At 34.6% G+C, this 24,214-nt stretch overlaps 2 protein-coding genes and 1 long non-coding RNA gene across 8 annotated transcripts; 2 read left to right on the top strand and 1 right to left on the bottom strand.

Annotated features, from left to right (window-relative positions):
* Nucleotides 1–2,731: 2,731 nt before the first annotated feature.
* On the top strand, nt 2,732–5,558 carry LOC104249192 (uncharacterized). Its single transcript, XR_716657.2, has 3 exons — nt 2,732–4,489; nt 4,585–4,731; nt 4,995–5,558. It is a non-coding gene; the product is annotated as an uncharacterized lncRNA (long non-coding RNA).
* A 682-nt stretch (nt 5,559–6,240) lies between these two features.
* On the bottom strand, nt 6,241–7,824 carry LOC104249193 (F-box/FBD/LRR-repeat protein At1g13570-like). The gene is made up of 4 exons (XM_070147376.1): nt 7,012–7,824; nt 6,755–6,916; nt 6,390–6,659; nt 6,241–6,273 (listed from the first exon to the last, which is right to left on the bottom strand). The coding sequence occupies exons 1-4, from the start codon at nt 7,822–7,824 to the stop codon at nt 6,241–6,243; spliced, it is 1,278 nt and encodes a 425-aa protein (XP_070003477.1).
* Nucleotides 7,825–9,236: 1,412 nt separating this feature from the next.
* LOC104219363 (NADH-cytochrome b5 reductase-like protein) lies at nt 9,237–22,812 on the top strand. Of its 6 annotated transcripts, XM_070145709.1 has the most exons (12): nt 13,292–13,427; nt 15,482–15,557; nt 18,218–18,277; nt 18,427–18,477; nt 19,466–19,520; nt 19,641–19,711; nt 19,812–19,863; nt 20,626–20,703; nt 21,247–21,336; nt 21,425–21,538; nt 22,385–22,453; nt 22,542–22,812. In XM_070145709.1, the coding sequence occupies exons 1-12, from the start codon at nt 13,424–13,426 to the stop codon at nt 22,596–22,598; spliced, it is 777 nt and encodes a 258-aa protein (XP_070001810.1). In that variant the 5' UTR covers nt 13,292–13,423; the 3' UTR covers nt 22,599–22,812. The 6 variants fall into 6 exon arrangements, 2 of the variants coding, with proteins under 2 accessions (XP_070001810.1, XP_070001811.1); XM_070145710.1 differs by lacking the exons at nt 13,292–13,427; nt 15,482–15,557 and adding an exon at nt 15,573–18,044; XR_011399980.1 differs by lacking the exons at nt 19,466–19,520; nt 19,812–19,863; nt 21,247–21,336; ... (1 more) ...; nt 22,385–22,453; nt 22,542–22,812 and adding exons at nt 9,237–9,389; nt 11,667–12,468; nt 12,565–12,711; nt 17,290–18,044 and having other exon boundaries at nt 12,989–13,432; nt 20,626–20,655.
* Nucleotides 22,813–24,214: the final 1,402 nt, after the last annotated feature.

Genomic DNA, 24,214 nt, shown 5'->3' with positions numbered 1-24,214 from the left:
TTATATTATGGATGTTCATTTAGTACTCCGTTGTAAATAAGCTTCCTGAAGAAGCTTATCCATATGGGACTCCACCGTAAATATGTTTATCTATTTAGTACTATATTGGAAATAAGCTTCCTGAAGAAGCTTATCACTTCGGTACCCGGTTATGGATAAACATTACCCCCAGTAGAAGTTTATCCATATCGGGTATAATAAGCTTATCTTTTCAGTACCCAGTTATGGATAAATATTACCCCTGGTAGAAGATTATCTATACCGGGTATAATAAGCTTATCACTTCAGTACCCAGTTATGGATAAACATTACCCCCAATAGAAGATTATCCATACCGGGTATAATAAGCTTATCTTTTTAGTACCCGGTTATGGATAAACATTATCCCCGGTAGAAGATTATCCATACCGGATATAATAAGCTTATCCATTCAGTACTCCGTTATGGATAAATATTGCTCTCAGTAGAAGATTATCCATATATGGTACAGCAGCAGCTTACGCAGCAGCTTGTAGCAGCTTACACAGCAGCTTGCAGTAGCAGCTTACACAGCAGCTTATAGTAGCTTACACTGCAGCTTGTAGTAGCAGCTTACACTGTAGCTTGTAGTAGCAGCTTACACAGCAGCTTGTAGTAGCAGCTTATAGAGCAGCTTCCTTTCTTTTATAAGTAGAAGAGATTTCAGTTCATTATGTACATCAGTTTGAATTCGAATAATATATTAGTTTCTCTCTATACTTGTCTTTACTTTATAGTCTTTGTTTCATAACATTTTTAAGTTAGAAGTGAAGCAGAAGTAAAAGCGAGGGAGAAGTGAAAAATTTGCCACGCATTGGACACGTGGCTTACAAAGTAAACCCACTTGTGTACTACTACTATACATTTTGTATATATCTTGTTTTTTTTTGTTATCACAATTTATATTTTCCTAATTTATCTTTATTTTTTTTGGTTTCACACTCGGTGTCCGGTATTCGCATTGGAGTTCGGCTATATTGGAATTCATGTTGCGTAGGGCTTCATTCGGAGGGAAGCGCTCCCTACTAAGAATTTTTTCATACTCAGGGCTCGAACTCGAAACCTCTGGTTAAGGAAGAACAGTCTCATCCACTGCACCATATCATTTGAAACTAGACCTTTAGAGGATATTCATAAATATCAATATGAAATACAAAAATTGTGCGTACAAAATACTCTTCTTATCAATATGCATATGAAATACAAAATTGCGCCCACAAAATATTTTTTTTGTCAATATAAAATTTATGTCTTCCTGTCAACAAAATGCTCCTTATTTTGGTACATAAATACAAATTTGTGCTCACATCTATTTGCTATCATAACTGCAAGAAAAATTATATCAACAAATACTATTTACTATTAAATTAAAATAAGATCGATATAAACTTGTAGTATTGCTGTAACTATTTTAGTGCGAATATTATATCTTACTTTGTTGTAGTATTCCAGTTGATCATTACAGACGTCAAGCTGAATTAAATCTAGTTGCTATTTTTTTTTTTTTGTGAGCAATATGCAAAGAATCCATAATAGATTGAGAAAGAATTTACCTTAAATTCATGGATAAACAGAAATTACGAAAGATCTTTAGAATTGAGCTAAATTTCTGCTATACATTTATTCACTTTTTTACTTTCATTATATTTTTATTCTATCTCCTATTCATAAGAGTAAATTTTAAATTTATATTGAATGATGTATTTTGACATATTTAAATTATCACGTAAATAATAAATAATACCATACACTCAATATTATTGCTTTGAAATAACTATATTTTATATTAATTAGAATTTTTACTTCACGTTCTATGTTTAATTAAATCTTTTCTAATAAATATTTTAAATTTATTTTTCTTTTCTAAATAATACTAATCGCAAATTTAACATTTACTGTCCATTTTCGTAATTTGATAGTTAAAAGTATTTTTTTAAAAGATTGGTTAAACATAATGAGCTTGCAAAAAGCACTACTCAACCGAATTGGTCAAACACAAGCTACTTATTTTATAAAAGTATTTTTTCATGAAGTACTTTTAAACAAATACTTTTAAAAATAAATAATTTTTGACCGCTCAACCAAGCGGGCTCCAAGCTGTAAAAGTGTTCTAAATATTGTAGGGAGGAATACGATCAAGAATTGATTAAGTAGAAGAAATGAGATTGTCAATACACGAAAATATGCTCTTTTTTATCTCACAAATTTATGGATCCCAATATTATACTTCTGGGTTCATAAAATTCTGGGTCCACAAAACTGTGAGAAAAAAAAATTGACTCATACAACTAGTGTTAGTTGTATGAGACACAAAATAAAATTTTTCTTGAGTGACACACCTTACGTTTGACAAGTGTCTTTGTGGGTCCATTTGCGGTAAATTCTATACAAAAATATATACTATGACTAAATTATCTCTAATTAAATTCTTAATGTGAATAGTAAGGAAACTTTTTAGTAATATGTACATAAGAGTTATTTTGTAAAAATAAATTAAATTATTTCTCTATTATATAATTGGACACTTATTTTGAACCAAAATAAAAAAATAAATTAATCTTGTGAACGAACGGAATAAATAAAGAAGAAAAAGTGAGTTAGTGGATTGTGGGCCAACTGAAAGGACATGTCAAATGGGCCGGATCGGGTCGACCCATTTAACAGGTGTAACTACTACTAGTACTATATTTCTCTTTCTTCCGAGCAAAGGTCATAATCTATCCAGAGCTGAAGTAGCACACAAAATCCAATCCAGAGAAAAGGGCAAATTCTATCATCAGCAAAATCTTCTTCCTTTGTAAGCTTAAAATCGTCTTCCATTATTTTGTTTAATTATTTTACCCAAACCCATCCGAAATGGATTTTTCAGATGGATTTTAATGGATACTACTCAAGAGGTTAATACTATGCTCAAGCAGCATGTTAGTATTCTTGGTGAACAGATCACTTCTATTGCTACTGGTAGCATCCAACCTCCATCAGAGGTGAGAGAATTTAAATTAAAACGTCTCCACCAGATGGATTTTAATCGATACGATGGTATCAATCTTTCCCATAGTTTTAGTGGGACAAAAATCTATGAATGGAACATAGATGGCTTCACTGATCGTCAGATCTATAATACGATACGTTGAATTCGTATGTATAGTACAATATGTGAGGTTAATGGTAATAAGGATAAAGCAATTGCTGAAATGATTGTAGCAGGCTTTACAGGCCAATTACAAGGTTGGTGGGATAATTACCTTACTGCTGAGCACAAGGCAACCATTATGGGAGCAGTAAAGGTAGAGAATGGGCAAAATGTCCAAAATGCTGTTGATTCATTAGTTATTAATATTATTGAACACTTCTCAGGAGGATGGTATGATAATAGTGAGACCATACAAACTATGCTCCATAATCTTAGGTGCAAAACTTCAACACCTTTTAGGTGGTATAAAGATGTATTCCTTTCCGGTGTTATGAAATTACCAGAGTGTAATAGCACTCTCTGGAAGTCCAAATTTATTGATGGACTCCCTCCATTATTTGCTGAAAGGGTTAGAAAAACCCTTAGAGGGACATCAATAAGTATCGACTATAATAGTTACACTTATGGAGAACTTATTAGTGTATGCAATCAAGAAGGTTTAGCTTTATACAATGAGATTAAGCTAGAAAAGCAGATGATGAAACATCGTCGAAGATAATATCTTTTACGATGGCATAGCAGCCATGCATTTCTTCGATATAGTGTCATACGCCACTCCTCCTTATAAATAAAGGATGAATTACGAGTTAATACTCTCGTCTATTGGATCAACTGAAATTCAACATTTCTTTTTACCGTAATACAAAAGATATTAGCCTCAGATGAATGGGGACTTAGTACCGTAAAGGAAAGGTAATATGCCCTCCTCTTTTTAAGAGTTTATACACTCAATGGGTAGACATATTCCCAAATTATTGTTTTACAAAAAGATAATATCTTTATGATGGCATATCAACCATGTGTTTCTTTAAAGAGAGAGATGTGGAAGTGAGTCATATGCCAGAAGGGTTCCCTTGCTTAAATAGAATTTTTTAAACAAAGTTATGGAGTAAATTACTCCAAACAGATCGATAATCCAAGAACTCCAAACCAATTTTCGGAGTGGAACCTATACAAATTGCCTTCATCATTTTTCACGGGTTCACAGTTGAGGCATTTGACCCTCCAAAATTGTCTAGTATGTCCTCCACCAGCTTTCAAAGGATTTGAAAATCTCAGATACTGTAAACCACATTCAAATTAAAGCTCCCAAGTTGAGATCCTTCGACTTCTCAGGCGGGATAAAACTTATTTTCCTTAAACAATGTTCCTCATCATGCTAAGCTCTCTCTTTTGTATGGAGAATCTTTTGAGGAATCCGAAAAATGCGATCTTGACAAATGTTTTCAGTCACATTATGCTCTTGAGCATCTCCACTTGGAATATGGGAGTGTCCAGGTAAGTGTTGCTTTAGAACTTCATTGTAATGCATTTTAATGGAATGTACCATCTTTTGGGATTTGAGTCATCTTGATTTTTCATTTTATTTGTAGTTCTTGGTTGCTGAAGTACCAAGAAGGCTTTCCGTTGCTCTTAACTATCTTAAACGTCTTTGCGCATCTCTGGATGGACTAGACGATCTTTCCTGTGCTCTTTGCTTGCTGCGAAGCTCCCCATATTTACAACATCTTGAAGTGAAGGTTATTAATGAAGTTTATATTTCCCTTTTTCTTTTGTAACTGTTTAAGTTGTTGGACCAAGAGGTCATTAGTTCGAGTCGTGGAAACATCCTCTTGCGGAAATGTAGGGTAAGGTTGTGTACGATAGACCCTTCAGTCTAGCCTTTCCCCTGACCCCGTATATAGCGGGAGCTGAGCTGCCCTTTTTTTCTTTTGTATGTGGTATTTGTAATGGTGACTTATTTTCATACTCATTTGTCTTCAATCTTCTTAATCTTTCTTAGGTATCTATGGATGAATTGGATGATGAAGTTGAAGTTTCTGCAAGCTTCTCAGTTGTGACATTGAATCACCTCAGGACTGTTGAAATTGAAGGAATAACAGGCACAATACTTGATATGCAGCTTATCAAGCTTCTATTGGCCAAATCTCCGATGCTGGTGAGAATGCTAATTGAGCCAGACTTATATTTGGGTAAACAAAGAAAAAGGAGCTGACATACTTGCAGAGTTATCAACATTTCAGCGGGCATCGCGTAAAGCTGAAATTGTATGTCAAATGGAGTTGAGTTAGGAGAATGCAGTAGTATATGGATGTATTTCTGTGACTTGGATATGAACCTAGTCTATAAAAAGTTATAACAAATGTCTATCTAGTATTATAACAGTGTGTTTAGCCTTGCCGTTTTTAGATAGAGAGACGAGTGAATATCTATTTGGGAACATGAGCTTGCTTGATGGACATTTTTAGTTGGTTTGTTCTGTAATAACATTGTCATTACATGTTAAGAATGTTTACATTTAGTTGCCTGCAAATGAATGATTTATGGAATGTGACATACACATGAATTGATGCTGTGGTGGTTTACTTCAATATTATGTTGTGGAGCAGGCAACTGATTCTAATATGATATATATAATACATTTAATCTTCTATTTTATGGAGCTTTGTTGTTTTCAAGCCAAAGTAATGTTGTTCTTATTCACTGATTCTAATGTCATTGCCAACTATGATTCTCCTTTGAACATGCCAGAAGACTTGGTTTTCTATAATATACACATTATATATTGGAGATGTGAGAGGTTGACATTGGAGGGCTTTCTGTAATATGCTTCATTGCTTTGTACTTGTATATGCTTATGTATGCATTTGTACATCTATATGTATTATAATTAACCACCATAGTATCAATTCATGTGTATTAAGTCACATTTGAATCTCTCAGTTTAGAGCAGGCACTAAATGTAAAATCCTTAACATGAAATGACAATGTTATTCCAGGACAGACTAATTGAAAACATTCACATATAAGGGCTCCAATACGGATACTAGACACCGAATGGGAAACCAATGTCACTTCATGTGTATGTCACATTCCATCACTAAAAAGGCAGTCCGGTGCACTAAACTCTTCCTATGCTCCGGGTTGGGGAAGGGCTCCATTGAATGCAACCTTACACTACATTTTTTAAGGAGGCTGTAAAAGTGAAAAATCCTTAACATGTAATGAAGGTGTTATTACAGCACAAACTAATTGAAACATCCATCCAGCAATGCCATGTTCTGAAACAGATACAGCAAGGGAAAACACTGTTCTACAGCTACATCAACATTTGTTTCTCTTTTCAATATTTATTTCTAAGCTCAAGATCCTAATATATTTAATCTAAATAGACTACTTCTGCTTTAGGTGATGCATGTGAAAATTTTGATATCTCAGCGAAAACTTGTAATCTTGTGTCAAGAGGTTCATCATCTAGAAACCGTCGATCGATTAGCATTCTGACCAACACTGGGGAGTTGGCTAACAAAAGCTTGATAAGCTGCATCTCAGACGTTCTTCCTGTAAAGAGTTCTATCTTAACTTCCCTTAGGTGATTAAATGTCACGTTTGACAAGTGTTTGAGTTCAAGGGATTCCTCTGTACCACTATCATCTTCATTGTAAACCTAAAAAAGATAACAAGTCAACTCTCAGATTATTGAGGATCTAAGAAATATGAAAAATAGTCACTAAATAAGAAAGAAAGAAAGAAAGAACGAACCTGTATTTCGAGATATTCTAAACATGGGAGGCTTCTTATCAAGAAAAGCGCAAATGAGAGCTTATATGAATCTATCAGCATAATATGAGGCAGGTAAAATCGTTTGACGCTGTTAAGAACAAAGGGACGCCTTGTTGGTGCTTCATCGTAATCATCATAGAACTAGGAAAAAAATAACCAAAATTCAAGATGATTCAGCCCAAAAGAAGTTCAATCTGCTAAAGTGCATAACAATGAAGTCATGAAGTAACACCTACCATGGCATTAAAGAAGTCCAAGCGGAGATGCTCGAGAGCAGAACAAGACTCGAAAACCTTTGCAAAATCAAGATTCTCTGCCCTCATATCGTCACCTGCCAGAGATACTTTTACCAGAAGAGGGACATTCTTTAAGCAGATAAAACTTATATCGCCTCTAAAATTAAACGATCTCAACATTGGGGCATTAATTTCAATAATGCTTAAAATTTCTGGGATATTCAGAATCAACCTCGTAAGCACCCGACAACGAGATATTAAACTTTCGAGCAATACAGAAGAAATTTTAACATTACATAGTTCCAAGCTGGTTAACATATCAAAACCTTGAAAGGCCGATGGAGGATGCATTAAACAGTTACGAAGAGTTAGATGCCTCAGCTGCGAACAAGTGAAAAGTGAAGAAGGCAATTTGTATAGCATTTTCCACGAAAGGTCAAGAACAAGATGTTGAATGTCTTTCCTAGAGAGGAAAGAGATGAAGTTACCAATGTCAGGAGAGTTTTCTAGAAAACCAATGTTAAGGGTAAACTTAGTAATGGGTCCTTCATGAAGGGACAAAAGCTGGTAGATAATCTTTGTAAATTTGACTGTAGGGTTTAGTAAATCTTTTTTTGTTACCCACAGAGATGAATCAAGCGTCAACTTTGTAAGTCTACACCAGTGATACCTCCATTTCTTCGATAAGATGCTAGTCCTCACAGCATCTTTACAAGGCAAACACATCAGAATGACATCGATTACATTATCAGGAAGGTCGCTAAGGACGTCAGGAGGTAAACTTCGACAATACTTTCTTCTCTTAGGAGGCATCATATAATAATAATCGCCAAGAACCTGCAGAAAATAAGCAATTATACGAAGTAAGGAATACCCAAACTACTTGGATAGAACGGCTATACACACGGTCAAATCAACATAAGAAATAAAGGTGCATTCTAGTTGAAATTAGTCAATTATGTCCTTTTATTATCTAAATAATAAAATATATAATTATTAAAAAGGGTAAGACTAGAAAAAACAAAGTAACATGTTACCATTAGGGGTGTACATAGGTCGGGTTGATTCGAATATTACAATTAACAAACCAAACCAATTGTATCGGGTTATTAAATTTAAAGACCAAACCAAACCAATAAAATTCGGGTTTTTCAATCTCGATTTTTCTCGGGTTTTCGGGTTAGTCGGGTTTTTTCGGGATTTTTTCCGGTAAAATCTTCGTAGAACAAAACGTATAACGTATGCTCAAAAAATTCTTTAATCCTAGTAAGATATAACTATATAAAGTATTTTCCAAGAAAATAATACAAAATATGAGACGTGACATGACATTATCCTAAAATATTCAACAATAAAATTATGTTATAAAAATATTACTAATTAAAAAGCCATAATAAAAATATACATAATCTAAAAGTACTAAGTCATGCTAAAATAAATAGACTAATAAGGGAGTATTAATTATATGACTAAACGCTAAAGAAAAACAAAAATAGGTTATGCATTTTTATCTAAATTATTGCAAAACAAAAAATAGATATTTAATACATTCTCGTTTGCAATATTGAATTGAATGTCTTTTGTTAGCATTAGTATTGATTTGATTTTGGTTTGGGCTTTTATTAATATTATTTAATTTACTAATATTAATGGCTATAAAACTTATTGGAATATTCAAAAGTTATAAGTCCAACCTTGAAATAATACCTTAAAAGATAAAATTATGAATTTTTTTAAGAAATATTTATAAATTACATCAAAATAAGTATATTTATATATTAAATATATCTAACAATTTTATATATGTAATGTCGGGTTGGTTTGATTTCGGTTTGACTTTCTTTAGTTAAAACCAAACCAAACCAACTATGGTCGGATTTTTTTTTCCAAATCAAACCAAACCATAGTCGAATTTTTATCAGTTTGATTCGGATTATCGAGTTGGTGCGGTTTGTCGGTTTCCTTTGTGCAACCTAACTACCATACCAAATCTATCTTTTATAAAGTGATACTTTTTATCATTACCTAACGATAAATAAAATAATATGATAATAAAATTTAAATAATAATTAAAAATAAATATTATATTTAAAATAACAATACGATATACTCCCTTAAATAACAACCATCCAAACAAATCCAAACAAGTTGTTAAAAATTCTTTGAATTTTTTTTCTTTTTTTAGTCCCATAGTAGTTATGGAAACTTGTGAAAAGTAAACATTGTGGCCAAGAGCTGAAGCAGCACATAGTAAAAAGCAGATTAGCTCCAAAAATTTGCCACGCATCGGACACGTGCTCACAAATTAAGCCCACTTGTTCATTTTCCTTTCAAGCAAAAGCTGAAGCAGTACACAAGTAGGTTTCTCAGAGAAAAAGGTAGATCCATCATCAGCAAAATCTTCTTGCTTGTTAAGTTTAAAATTTTCTTCCCATTATTTTGTTATTTTATTTTGTGCGTTTTATCGTCAGAAAAATTAAGTGGGCATTTGGACATAAAAATTGTAAAATTCCAAAAAAGAGTGATTTTTTATTTTTTTACTGAAAATGGTATTTAAAAATTAGAGTTGTGTTTGGACATGAACATAATTTTGGTTTGTTTTTGAAGTTTTGTGACCGATGTGAGTGAAAATTTTGAAAAATAGCTTTTTGAAGTTTTTCAAATTTCCGAAAAAATTTCAAAATGCAAAATTAGAAATTTTAAGAACAAACGATGATTTCGCGAAAAATTGAAATTTTTTCTTATGTCCAAACGGGCTCTAAGTCTTTTATCTTCTGTCTCATACTCTGTTTTAGTAGTTGTTTCCTTTGGATATGTACATGTCTATAAAGAAATATTCATTTTGGAAGCAAAAAATTAGAGACAAGTATAATATGAAAATTAAAGCGTTTTCTTTCCCCACTTAAAATGGTGATGCCTTGGCTAGCTTTCGCTCCTTGACTATTTCTTGGGCACTTGTAAACTCTATCCATTCCATTAATATTTAAGTAGATAGAAAGAAATCACCTAACTACTTTTTTGGATGGTTGTTGTCTAGATTTGAACTTAGTCTGCTATGGTTTTAGGTCCACCTTCATTAACCGATAGGCTATACCGTTGTGTAAGGAACGCATAAGGAAACATAAGTAGATCTTCAACAATAACATTCTCGGTGTAATCCCACACGTGGGGCCCGAGGAGGGTAGTGTGTACGTAGACCTTTTCCCTACCTCGTGGGGTAGAGAGGCTCTTTCCCAGTGACGGATTCAGGATTTTTATGTAATGGGTGCTCGACAACAACATACCCACTGAAATCCCACAAATGGGTCTGGGAAGAGTAATTTGTATGTAGACCTTACCCTAACCTTAGATAGGTAGAGAGATTATTCCCAATAGACCCTTATCCATACCCAGTGGTCGACTACTTTTAATTTTGGTATACACATAATATAAGTATATCTGATACGTGGTATTTATCCAACCTTTGATAGATAGAGTTATCTCATTAACTATTGCTGAAAGAAGATAATACATATCTCATGAAATTAGTCAGGTGCGCACAAGAAAAAAATATTTTTTTTTTAAAATAGAAGGGAAAAGATAACAAGAATAGGAAATAAGGAAAAGCGCAAAAGAGAAAAAATAGAAATAAAGAGAGGATCTTCTAACAGTAAATAAAAATGCTTCAATCAAGTTTTGATTGTCCGATATAGAGAGCTAAGAGTGACCTTAAACCAAAGCACCCAACCCCAAGTTTTGCTCGTGGGTGCTCATTGTCATTATATAGCAATTTTTCAGAATTTCATATAAAATATACTGTTTCGGACTCTTAAACAATGGGTGCTTATTGAATGTGGATCCACCCATGCTCTTTCCAAAGACTCGAAGGAGAAAATGAAAGGGGGCAGTAGCAATGAGCAACAACAATATCGATATAGAAACAATAGTGATATAATAAAATAAATGAAGCAAAAGAAATAACAGGTAGAATATAACTCTAGAAAAAACAAAAAAAGACTACAAGACTCATACTATTGCCACTAGGATGACAAAGGAATACACCTAGCTACCCCCTTACCTTCTGCCCTAATTCTCGACTTCCACACCCTCCTAATTAGGGTTATGTCGTTACTAAGCTGAAGTAGCATCATGTCCCGCTTAATCACCTCACCCTAATCACCTGATATAGATCTTCCTTCACCAAAAATCTTAAGTCTTGGTAAGCTGAATTTTTTTTATAAATTGCTCTTAGATGATTACGTTACATTTCCTCCATTGGTAATTTAATAGAATTCAACTTGATACTTAATAAATACTAAGGTAAGTATTAGGTTATTGGAAATCTAATAGTAGCTGATTTGCTGTTGAATCCAGCAAAAGTGTGAACAGCTGCTGAGCTGCTTTTTAAGAGTGAAAATTACCAGATGCTGGTCAAATTTTTGAAGCTTATTAGCGGCAAAAGACAATGTGATTCTCATATGTGTTGTTTTGAATTTTCCTTTCCAATAACAAATCTGTATAATCCCCTGTATTCTTGAATTATTATTGGAAAGGTGTTGTTGCTCTAAAGAATGCAATTTATAGATATCAGGAGGAGATGGATGAGTGTCATTTGTGTACTATATGCAGATAATTTGAATACTACTTACCTGTGTGTTCTTGTTTATTTTCTGCAGATTCCTCTTGGCGTTTATGATGCCACCTAGGACTACCGATCTACCTGAAAATGTTGTCAATGCCATTCTGATGCGTTTGCCTTTGCGAGATGCGATGAGGACGAGCATCTTATCAAAGAAATGGAGGTATAACTGGTGCAGACTTCCACAGTTGACACTTGATGATAAACTTTGGAAGACGACAGATAACTTTCCATCCCCTTCTATTAAGTTTGCAAGCATTATGTACAGCATTTTGACCCTTCATTGTGGACCAGTTACTAAGTTTACCCTCTCCATGTCTGAACTGAAAAAGTATCCTCAGATTGGCAGCTTGATATATTTCCTCTCTAGGAACGGCATTGAACATCTTGTTCTTCAATTTTCGGAGTGGAACCGATACAAATTGCCTCCATCATTTTTCACGTGTTCGCAGTTGAGGCATTTGACACTCCAAAATTGTTTAATATGTCCTCCACCAGCCTTCAAAGGATTTGATATGTTAATTAGTCTGGAACTGTGTTATGTCTCAATTTCCTCTACGTCACTAGAAAGTTTAATCTCTTGTAGCCCGTTTCTTGAGAATTTAGTATTGAAAATCTCAGATACTGTAAACCACATTCAAATTAAAGCTCCCAATTTGAGATCCTTCGACTTCTCGGGCTTTATAAAACTTATTTCCTTAAACAATGTTCCTCTTCTTGCTAAGCTCTCTCTTTTGTATGGAGAATCTTTTGAGGAATCAGAAAAATGCGATCTTGACAAATTTTTTCAGTCACATCATGCTCTTGAGCACCTCCGCTTGGAATACGGGAGTGTCCAGGTAAGTGTTGCTTTAGAACTTCATTGTAATGCATTTTAATGGAATGTACCATCTTTTGGGATTTGAGTCATCTTGATTTTTTGTTTTATTTTGTAGTTCTTGGTTGCTGAAGTACCAAGAAGGCTTTCCCTTGCTCTTAACCATCTTAAACGTCTTTGCGTATTTCTGGATGGACTAGACGATCTTTCCTGTGCTCTTTGCTTGCTGCGAAGCTCCCCATATTTACAAGATCTTGATGTGAAGGTTTTTAATGATGTTTATATTTCTCTTTTTCTTCTATAACTGGTAAAGTTGCCTCCATGTGACCAGGAGGTCACGGGTTCGAGCCGTGGAAACGGTCTCTTGCAGAAATGTAGGGTAAGGCTGCGTACAATAGACCCTTGTGGTCCAGCCTTTCTTCCGACCCCGCATATAGCGGGAGCTTAGTGCACCGGGCTGCCCTTTTCTTTTCTTTTGTATGTAATAACGGTTTCCTTATTTTCATACTCATTAGATCTTCAATCTTCTTAATCTTTCTTAGGTATCTATGGATGAATCAGATGATGAAGCTGATGACATTTCTACAAGCTTTTCAGATGTGACATTGAATCATGTTAGGACGGTTAAAGTTAAAGGAATAACAGGCACAAAGCTTGATATGCAGCTTATCAAGCTTCTATTGGCCAAATCTCCGATGCTGGTGAGAATGTTGATTGAGCCAGACTTTTATTGGGTAAACAAAGAAAAAGGAGCGGAGATACTTGCAGAGTTATCGACATTTCAGCGGGCATCACGTAAAGCTGAAATTGTATATCAGCTGGAAAGGGAATGGAATTGAGTCAGGAGAATGCAATATTATATGGATGTCTTTTGTCTGGTGGAGAGTAGTATTTCTATGACTTGGATATGAACCTAAACTTTGGCTGTTTATTTTCTGTGTTGGTTTGGTTCTCTACTTGCCTCTACCTCGCCAGATATGGGTAAGGTTTGCGTACACACTATTCTTTCCAGATCTCACTTGTGGAATTATACTGGGTATGGATATTTTGTTGTTGTTGTTGTTGTTGGTGGTGGTTTGGTTCTCTACTTCGATAGATAAAATCCCTTTAGCGGTTTCTCCTAACAAAGTCTATTCCTGTAATGTAGAGGTTCATCAATTGCAAAAGCGATTAGTGTTACTACTACATCGATATTTGTTTCTCTTATTCAATTTTAACTTCCATAACATTTCAACCAAACTTCATGATTTGATTAAATTTCCACGTTCATAAAATTTTACATAGACTACTTCTTGCTTTAGAAGATGCACACAAAAATCTTTGATACCTCAGTGAATATTTTGGTCTGGTACTTCATCTTCATTGATGAGTAAGCTTTTCATGGCCACGAACTTGAAAGCTTGCGCCATATCTTATCCCACCGCTTATCCTTTCAATCGATTAGGGGTCGTTTGGTTGGGAAACATGTGATTTTTGGAACCCCAGAAAAATTCGCAGCGGCTACAGCCTCTGTCGTGAGCATTATGTGCGCAGTGAATAAACTCTACTATGTAATAGCCTACAAACCATACAGGATATATAAATCGCACTAGGCGACAGGCTCGACCCAAAAGGCATTGAGGGGGATCTATCCCAGGTCATCTACATGGATGACCGCCCTTCAAACCAACTGGACCATCCCCGAAGCGATTCTCCTGTAATTATTATCCCACCCTTTCATAGGGATAAAAATAACATTATAATTATAGAATAACTAATCCTGTTACACTACAATTTTATTCCATTCAAATATGGGATAAACTCACCTCAAATTTAATTTCAAAATTAATTATTCTTATCACTCGTACCAAACGAGCCCTTAATCTCTTAGTTTGTCTATAAATGTTTTTATTTTTCTTGCTTTCGTTAAGGAAATTTTCCTTCTTTATTTTGTAACAAAACTGTATTTTAACTAACAACTTGTTAGATGGTTGTTACCCATTGTATTGTATCGTATTGTTACTTTAAATGCAATGTTTGTTTTGATTGTTACTTAAATTTTATTGTATCGTATTGTTAAATCCGTCGTTACATAATGACGGAATGTGCCACTTTATGTAACGACCGATTTGTTGTGGTCGCGTCGTTACCTTGTCTTTTTCTCTCAATCTCACCCTTTATTATTATAAAATTATTTTATTTTAACATTTACCCTACCTTTTTATATAGTAATTTTACGTTGTATCATAATTATTTTTAATAATATTGCAAGTTTATTCTTCATATTGCTGGTGCGTGATATCATGAAACTATGACAAACGACACAATCTGTCCAAACATTGTATTTATTAAACAATACAGTACGATACGATACATTATGAAATAATGTATAACAACCATCCAAACAAGCCGTAAGAAACCGGTTTTTAGCCTGTGAGTACGGTGGACTTGATCCCGTAGGATGTCATTGCATAGTACTGATCAGAATCTATTATAATTTGTTATGTTTAGGATGGAAGTAACAGGAAGCTACTATAGTCGTTTGTCTCCTCTCCTTTGCTTTGAAATCTTTCCGTCCAAATATAATTGCTAATGGTGGAACAAATGAAAGAAAAAAAAGCGACTTGAAGTTGCTTGCATGCCACATAGATGTCATTACTTGGACTCTAGAGGAACAATCTGACAGGTCAACGCTTCGGGATTTAACCCTTTACTGGCCTAACAGCTTAGAATGTTAAACGTGTAAGGTGCTACATATTATTTAAGGAATATGACCATGCATTTAGAATATGCTAAGTTTTGTAAAGTTTGCGTAAAGAGATGCTTGGTGAGGATAAAATTTTCTTCTTTGCTAAGTTTTGCTAGATCTGAGCTTTGTTGTTTCATTAATCTGTCTATATGTACCCTCTCTCTTACACTTCTGTTTAGGTTCATATTTTTTGATGACCTTCCAGTTTAACTGCTTCAGTAATATCAGCTTATGGAAGATTTGTTTCTTTTGATAGTTGTTAAAGATCAAGAAATTGAATGCATTTTACTGTTGTCTTCGTTTTCAGCTCTAAATCCTGATAAATGGATTGAATTTAAGCTGCAAGATCGAGCACCAGTTAGCCACAATAGTCATCTGTTCAGGTTATTTTTATCTTAATAAGATTGTGGCTTTAATGCTTTATTAGTGATGTTACTCATTCATTGATGACCTCCCTGTGATATTCCATTTTGTATAGAAGATTGGGTGTTGTTCGTAGAAGACTATTTCATTTTGTAGGTTTCTTACTTTTGTATACAGGCGTTTTCTTTGCCCAAACATTAATAAAATTATTTTGTTATCAAAAAGAAAATGATGTCTCTCCCTGTGAACTAAATCTGGCTTGTTTGGTCAAAAAACTCTGTAGGCAAATTGAGTTCATAATACCACTATTGCAACTGTGGTCTTACACCAATTAAAATATGAAAAACCAAGCTTTCTAGCCTATCTGTATCTAAAGAAGGTGGTTGAATGTGTGGACTTTAGCTTTTGGGAAGCACTATTTCCTTTTTATCCTGCATCATAACATCACCTGAATCTTGTTATTGCATACTGTTTTAGAAGATTCTAATAAAAGGTTGGGAAGGTTGGGCATGTAGATTAAAGGAAAGAGTCAACTAATAAGTTTGCTTTTTCAACTATCTGTTCCTTCTCAATCTTTTTTCCTTTACTACTCTTTCTTTGGATTTAGAAAATGCTAGCTGGCGGGGTGGAAAAAAAACCTTTGGTTTTGTTGCCATCGGTTGTTTCTGCTAGTACTAAGTAGATAATTGTGGACTTCTGTGTATCGTTTCCACTCACTATGTTTGCTACTAAATATATCATGTTGGACTTTCATGTTATAACAGGGTAGACTTTACATTGTAAGGTAGATAGACTAGCCTCCCGAGCTGGGTTCGTATATTTGGTTTTATGACTGTTGAAATCCCCTTCAAGTTTTTTTTTTTTTTTTTTTTGGCAATCCGCTAGGCAAGCGCCTAGGGTTAGTTTTTTATTAATAAACGAAAATAAAAGTACAACAATTAGGAATAGTACAAATAAGGGGGACAATAGCACCGGTATTGTTACCTATATGCCTTGGCTATATAATCACTCCTCTGCGCCTCACATTGCGTTATGATGACAGCCTCATGTAGAGGATTCATGGTGTAGCTGCCGGCAATGTCTCACGAAGGCATATAATCTCATAGCCGTGTGGATATTTTTCCAAAGGCATAGGACCAAGGCAACTCAAACCGGGCTAAACCTTACCTTACTAATCCTATTGAGGCAATGAAAAGGCCTCACCTACTAGCACGCATGTAAAAAATAAGAACTGGAGAGTACCAAATATTCAATGATCATCACAGAGTTTATAACATAATCTGTGATGATATTACAAATGAGAATACTAATAAAGTGGTATAATAGAATGAAGTACCAATTTGGTTCATGTCCCTTCTTTTCCAAACATGTAAAATCTGCAATTTGCAGTTCTTTGTTGTTTTCCTCAACCGTGTTCAAAAAGTATTCAAAAATCATCATTTCTTTTTTGAACGGTTGGACCTCGTTGAGGTAGTTGGGGCATCCTTCTTTTGTTTGGCAACTCTCATTGGAGGTCGCCTAACATTTAAAAAATCACTGACCTTGTCGTCCCAACTATTTTTCCTTGTATGTGCTTTTTTATTTTTCCACTATGCATAGGTGATAGGTCACCTTTTCTTGATGCCTCTTCCCGGCATTGATTTAAGATATCATCTTCCTCTCCTTCTTCATATATATCTCTACCTACCAAAATTGGATTTGGCATGTGTTGAGAAACACCTTGAGTCATCAATGTATTTCCAGCTTGTGCAGGAACCATATTTGCCGTACTTTGTTGTTGTTTTTGTGATTTGTTCCTGCTCACATTCCCACGACCAGTGCAAGAGACTGTTTGACTTAAAGAAAGTAGAGGAGCAGTACTTACAATTGCATCAAGTAGTTGTCTCTCCTCAACCGAAATAATTGGAGTAGTTGTTGTGAGTTGCTGCTGCCCAGAATTTGGTTTTGTTGCTGCTGTGCGATCACCAGTATGCATACTAGTTGAGGCTTGCAGATCATTTTGTTGCTGCTGCATTTTAAGTGTTGGTGTAATCACAATTTGACTTGTATTAACACCTGGAGTGGCCTGCTTGGCACATGTTTCCGCTGCGCTACCCAACCTTCCAGCTGCTGCATCTGGCATAGCAGCAGTAGGAGAGTTTCTGGGGATGAAAATAGGAGCATGAATGTTCAATTTGATCGTGGGACTTGATGTTGTTGCCTCATGAGGCTTTGGCTTTACTGGAGGATCGATCTCCTCACCTGCACTCTCCTGCTCACCTTCTTCAGATGAATAGCCAGCAAACCCATCACCCCAATCATCTTCATCATCCTCCTCTCGTTGTTCACGCCACAACATAGAATTGATAGCCATTTCCTTTACCTTTTGTTGGATAACCTCATTGTTGTTCCCAGTTGACAGGACAAGCTGCCCAGATTCACCTTTGAACTCCCCAAAAGACTCTACTGACTGAGAAGGGACATCAAACACGGATGTGTTCAAAGTCACCATTGGTTGTTTAACCAAGGTGGTGTTCATTACCATTTCTGACTGGGCCTGTTTGATAATGTTTTCCACTTGTGAACTGGAAAAAAGAATCGTGAACTGTTTTCCACTTTTGTATTCAGATATATGAAGAGTAGTTAATGGCTGAGTTAGGTTATACTATTGATCTGTTCTTTCTTTCCTCCAATATTGTAGGTTTTCATTCGATCCTTCTTCAAAGTTAGGTCTTGATATTGCATCTTGCATTCTTACGAGGTAAGTTCCATTACATTTTAATCTCATTTGCATAGTGTCTTTGTTTCATGAGAAAGTTCAGAAGTTTTGTACTTGTTACAAGAATTATGGAGAATATGGTTTCTGGATCATTACTTCTGACATACTAATACATTGTTTCCTTCTTTTAGGGCACCGATGGGAGAAAATGCTGAAGGAAAACCAAAATATGTCATTCGACCGTAAGTTTCATTATTATAAATTTTCTTTCTTAGCGTTTCCTTTTTCATGTATAGCTCTACTATTTGATGCATTTGAATGCTTATTAGTTGCTCTTCAGCTGTATGAACTGAGAAAGCAGTCATGCTCCTTTTACATTTTTATGCTGATAACAATATTAATTATGAAAATTATGTCTTTTTTCCTGATAAAAAGTGAGAAGGTTACATCCATGGTTGAGAGGAGTACAAATACTCCCTAGTCAAGGATGACACATAAAATGTTGAAAAATCTTATTTGGGTTCAGATAATATGCCTTTCTGCTTAATTTTTTTTGGTAATGTCTTGGAGTATTTTGCATGCACCTCGACTATTCACTAATACTCTGCTACCTTTCACCAACACAAGTACCGGTAACTTTTTCCATTAAGGGTAAGACGAATGAAAAAAAATCACCTAGCTTTTTTTCTCTGCTGGGATCTAAACCTTTGTCTTCCATGGTCTATTCCATTTTCATTGCCTACTAGACTACACCCTTGGGTGCTATGCCTTTCAAGTGAATTAAAACCAAAAAGAAACATCTATGTGCTTTTCTTCAATTCCATCTATCCCTTTTTATGGACCTACTTTTCATATCAATGTGAAACAAATTCATCTCTTCTCTTGAATGACTAAAATCTTCAGCTAATCACTTACACTCTTTGTCACAATAAGGTTGTCATAATTTTTACATCCAAGTGTAACTTATACCAACAGTCTTTTCCCGTATCTAAATGGCAAAAATTTCCAACTAGTCAAATTCCCTTTTAAAGCTTCTGCCCAGAGTAAGTGCCACAGTTTACAGTCTCTAAGCTTTATTTTCATAGACATGTACAGTTAACACACACACACAGTTTATTGTCCCTTCAAAATTGATATTGTGAGTTTAGGCTGGTGCTTATTATTAGATACCTCATTGGACGCTCTAAATTGAACAGCAAGTAATCTTCTTAAGTATGTTTTTGTTTTCAGTTATACTCCTATATCTGATCCAGATTCCAAGGGATACTTTGATTTGTTAATTAAAGTATATGCTTGCAGTATTCCTACATTATATATTATCGAACTTACTGTTGACCTAACTTGCAGAACATGTTGTTTAACCTGCTTTTCTTTACATTGTTTCTTGGAACTATAAAAAATGCAGGTTTATCCTGAAGGGAAAATGAGCCAGCATTTTGCAAGCTTAAAACCCGGCGATGTACTTGAAGTGAAAGGGTCAGTTACACAACTTAGTAAATTCTAGCAGAGATTCTTTCTTTCGTAATCTTATTAATCTTGTAGTTTACAAGTCAACAATTGCATTCTATATCTGCAGGCCCATTGAGAAATTGCGTTATAGTCCAAACATGAAGAAACATATAGGCATGGTAAGAGCTTGCATCTAAGTGTTCTCTGTGACACTACAATTTTAGAAAGAGTGCAATATGACTAGGTTGAAACTCTAATTCATGGTCTTGATTAGGAAGTTATGTAGAAATAACTCACTTTCTGGGATGAGTTTTAAAGGTAGGCAGAGTACTCACCAGAATTAGTTTATTATGCTTATTAACAAAAATAAAAACAGCAGCAGAGAAAGTACTATCCATTCTGAAAGTTGAAATTGGTGGAAGGCATGTTCATATTCTGTCAGCTTTGAATACATGGCGTCCTTTACGTGATATTCTTTATGCAATGATGTCACTGAAGCATGGAACTCATGCTGATTACAGGAGGAGTCAGATGTGAAACTTGTGAAGAAGAAGAACTATTTGCTAAGTCTAGTTATATGCAGCTTGTTGATATCAAAACTTAACTTTACCTGTGAATCATAGTGTATCAAGGACTTGATAATTTTAAACTGTTAAATACTCTTAGGATCTCTCTGGTAGACAAAGCTTGTATTGTGAATATGAACATTAAGGTTCTTTTTGATTGAAAATGTGGGTGTTATCTAGGTTTATCATGTCCCGGTGATGGTTTGAATCAAATCTCCTCTATCCATTGGGCACACTTTAATTTATAATTCTCACTGTTTGTACAATTCTCAATAGATGTTTCTATCAGATGCTGATTATGGTTGAATTATATTATGCTTCCATTCATGTGTGTCTGAAATATAATAGAATTCAAACTCATTCTTCCAATGCCAGATTGCAGCGGGCAGTGGCATCACTCCAATGCTCCAGGTGATAGAGGCCATTCTTAAAAACCCTGACGATCATACTCAGGTATGTTTATTTATCCAATCTTTTACTGCGTCATCCACAAGTCAGTATGGAGGGGGTGTTTATCACTTTGCACTTACCAAGTAAATCGACCGGGTTTTCCATTTTAAATATTTTGAGTTTCTGGTTCTAAGGCAAAAGCACCGAAATCTTCACAAAAGTTTCCTATTTACTTATTCTAAAAACAGTTTGTCCAAAAATTATTGTAAGATAATTTTGATTGGAGAGGGCGCGACAATTAATTTCTACAAATCTAAGGCCAAAAAGAGTTTGTATTATGAAGCAATCGATTAGAGACCAAAGAGGCCCAAACTGAAACCAAACTGATCCTATATAGGTTCAGTAATCGGTTTACCTGTCTATTGAGTGAACTTGCTAAATTGAACTCAACAATTCAAAACCAACTGAACGGACGAATTCAATACCCATGTAGTATGCAAAGTAGTAAAGATGTACTTTGCTGGCAGCATTTGCCCCTGTTGTTTTCTGAGTTGGTCTTTTATCAATAAATATACAAGAACACTCATGGGCCTTTTTTTCTTTTAGGTCTCGTTGATTTATGCTAATGTGTCACCTGATGACATACTGCTAAAGAAGAAGCTTGATGTACTTGCGGCAACTCACCCTAATCTCAAGGTACTGGCAGAGTTAATATGAAATGTTGTTCTTCTGCCCTCTCCTTTTCCTCATTAAACCAACATGTTCTCTATATGGCAATATCCAGGTATTTTACACTGTAGATAGTCCAACCAATGATTGGAGAGGCGGCATCGGTTACGTATCAAAGGACATGATTGTGAAAGGACTACCTCCGCCCAGTGATGATACACTTATCCTTGTAAGTTTTCTGAAAGAGGTTTAATTGTCAGTGCCTCAAAGGCCAACAATTCACTCTTTTGTATGACATGAAAGTGGATTTTCATGCTTGGACGTTTGTCTCTGCTTTCTGGTCTAGGACTATATAGTAATTGAGAACACAAATACCTGAGAATTAGCAAGAAGGAAGATAAGGTCCTAATTGTATGTTTCCTTTCTATTGGCTTCAGTCTGACTGGTAGCTGGTGCAAACCAATAGTTGTGCCTGGACAAGGTGTAAGTTCATGAACTAATAGTGCTATGCAAAAGTATGTGAAAGATGGTGCAGATGGGACATGTAATCAATATAGTAAGATATGCAACTTTACTTAAAGCAGAAGGTGTGAAACCTTTTACCTGGGGTTTCCATTTGTTAAAGATTTGCAAAATGGGATGTAGACTTTGGAGATGTTATAGGTTTGCATGGAAAAGTGGGTATTTCACTTATATGGAAGAAGTTTCCTATAGAGAACTTTTTCTTTCACTTTTCCTTTTCCCTTCAACTTATGTTTACTATAGCACGCGTTAGAGGGGCCTTCCAGCAAAGGTGCTAAAAAAGGCAGCTCTCCCGTATGCGGTAACTTTAAGGATGTAGCTGTAGTTGGTTTCTTGTGTAGAGTATTTTGCTATTCATGATAATTGAGGGGTAGGGGTGCGGACTTCTATAGGCAAGTTGTTACTCGGTGTAGAGTGACTGGGTTAGGGTAAGTGATCTGTGCCATACTCTTCAAGATTTCATGAGTTGCTAGAAGAATCACTGATATTGTGAATTTGTTCCGTAATGACATTAGATTTATGTGGAATCATCCGAAACTATGTTTGTGTCCAGGTATGTGGCCCTCCTGGGATGATGAAACATTTATCTGGCGAAAAGCCAAAACCTCGTGAGCAAGGCGAGGTACTTATTCCATCTACCAAAAGAATTTAATTACCTGTTTCTTAGTATTGCATTGCCTCTAATGATGTTTATGTTTGCTTTCTGACAGCTAACTGGACTACTCAAGGATGTTGGCTTTACAGAAAACATGGTGTACAAATTTTAATTAGTTTGTATCTTTACTTTCCCTTATCTTTCATTGAATAAAAGAATTTTGAAGAAACACAATATCCTACACAACATAATCCAAGGGTTTGGACGAGCATTCAGGATGTTTACTGAAGGCCATGGTACAGATTGTATTAAGTGAGGATTTTTTTTTGAAACATCTAGAAAATACTTATTTTAGGGGGAAAATAAAAAAACTTGATATCTCTTTACTCTTGGTTTATCGCAGTGTGTTAATTATCTATACCTGTAATTTGATACGTTGCTATGAATTTTATAGTTTGTTCACTAGCTAGCACATATGCACAGGGGCGGATCCACCCCTTTACAATGGGGTGCCATGACATGACATCCGCTAAGATGATAAAATTTTTATATACATATGTTGAAATTTTCTTAAATTAGGTTAAATATCTGATCCTACCACCCGCAGTCGTAAATTAGACAAAAGTGCCATGGCTGATAAATCTTTTTGAAAGCTTTTTTCGTGTGTAAAATTCAAGATGGAAATTATCTTGAACCTTGTCCGACTTTCCCTTTTCGTGTGCTTTTTATTTCTTTTTGTCCCAATCATTTTCCTTTTTGGCTACCTCCCAAATTTCTATTTATCTTTTCATTATTTTTGTAATTTTCTTTTCTTTTTTAATTCTATTATTTATATGTGCTCTCTAACAAGAACACTCTAAAAAGAAACTCCAAAATTATAAAATTCTATAAAATAAACATTCCTCTTAGTCTCAAATTTATGAGTTTTCTTCTTTCATACCCAAAAAATTTGGGTCTAAATGGAAATTTTCGATTGAGATAAAAAAAAATTCATCTTTTTTTTATATCATAAAAATTTGTGTTATTCTATAGTTTTTAAATATAATTTAAATCTCTTTACTATTAAATTATGACAAAATTTTTGTAAGAGTTGCTTGAAAAATATGATATTTATGATTTTGTTTTTTTTTAAAAACTTGTAGTTTATTTAATTCTATACTTGTGGGGTATAATTTATCTATTGAAGATATTTTTTTAAAAATTCTTATTCTGCTTGATGTATTTCCCTTATTGAAGATGTTATCTTGTGTAAATTTATTTTTAATATACAAAAAAAAATGTAACTAGTGTAAATGTTGATTTTACTTGTGTTGTTATAATTAAGGTATGATTTCTTATTTAAAAAATTGAATAAATATTTCTAACTAATTTTTTATTAGTCATTATAAGGTATACACTAAAAGAAATTATGACACCCACCACCTTCAAATCCTAGATCCGCCTCTGCATATGCAACTTTATAAAAAAACTACTCAATATGGTACAATATATATTGTTCACTTAATATCCTATTTTATGGAGCTTGTTCTGTTTTCATGCCACAACGATGTTTTTATTCACTGATTTTCTTAATATTTTTATGGTTATGAAGGTCATTTTGCATACTGTATTAGAGCTTGCAAAGTAATCAAGAATTTTGTTCTTTTTCCCTTTTTGACTCAAAAGGTGGTTTTTTGTTCTCAATATATACACACTTGATCCTATTGTGTTTCTCTTTTGGCAAAAATTAAAATCTCTTTTTGTTGATTGGTAGTTGAAAAGAAAATTATTCTTCTCGCTAGAATTCTC

The sequence above is a fragment of the Nicotiana sylvestris genome, chromosome 5, assembly GCF_000393655.2.
Source record: "Nicotiana sylvestris chromosome 5, ASM39365v2, whole genome shotgun sequence".
Lineage (NCBI taxonomy): Eukaryota > Viridiplantae > Streptophyta > Magnoliopsida > Solanales > Solanaceae > Nicotiana > Nicotiana sylvestris.
This window is presented reverse-complemented; position numbering and strand designations above follow the sequence as displayed.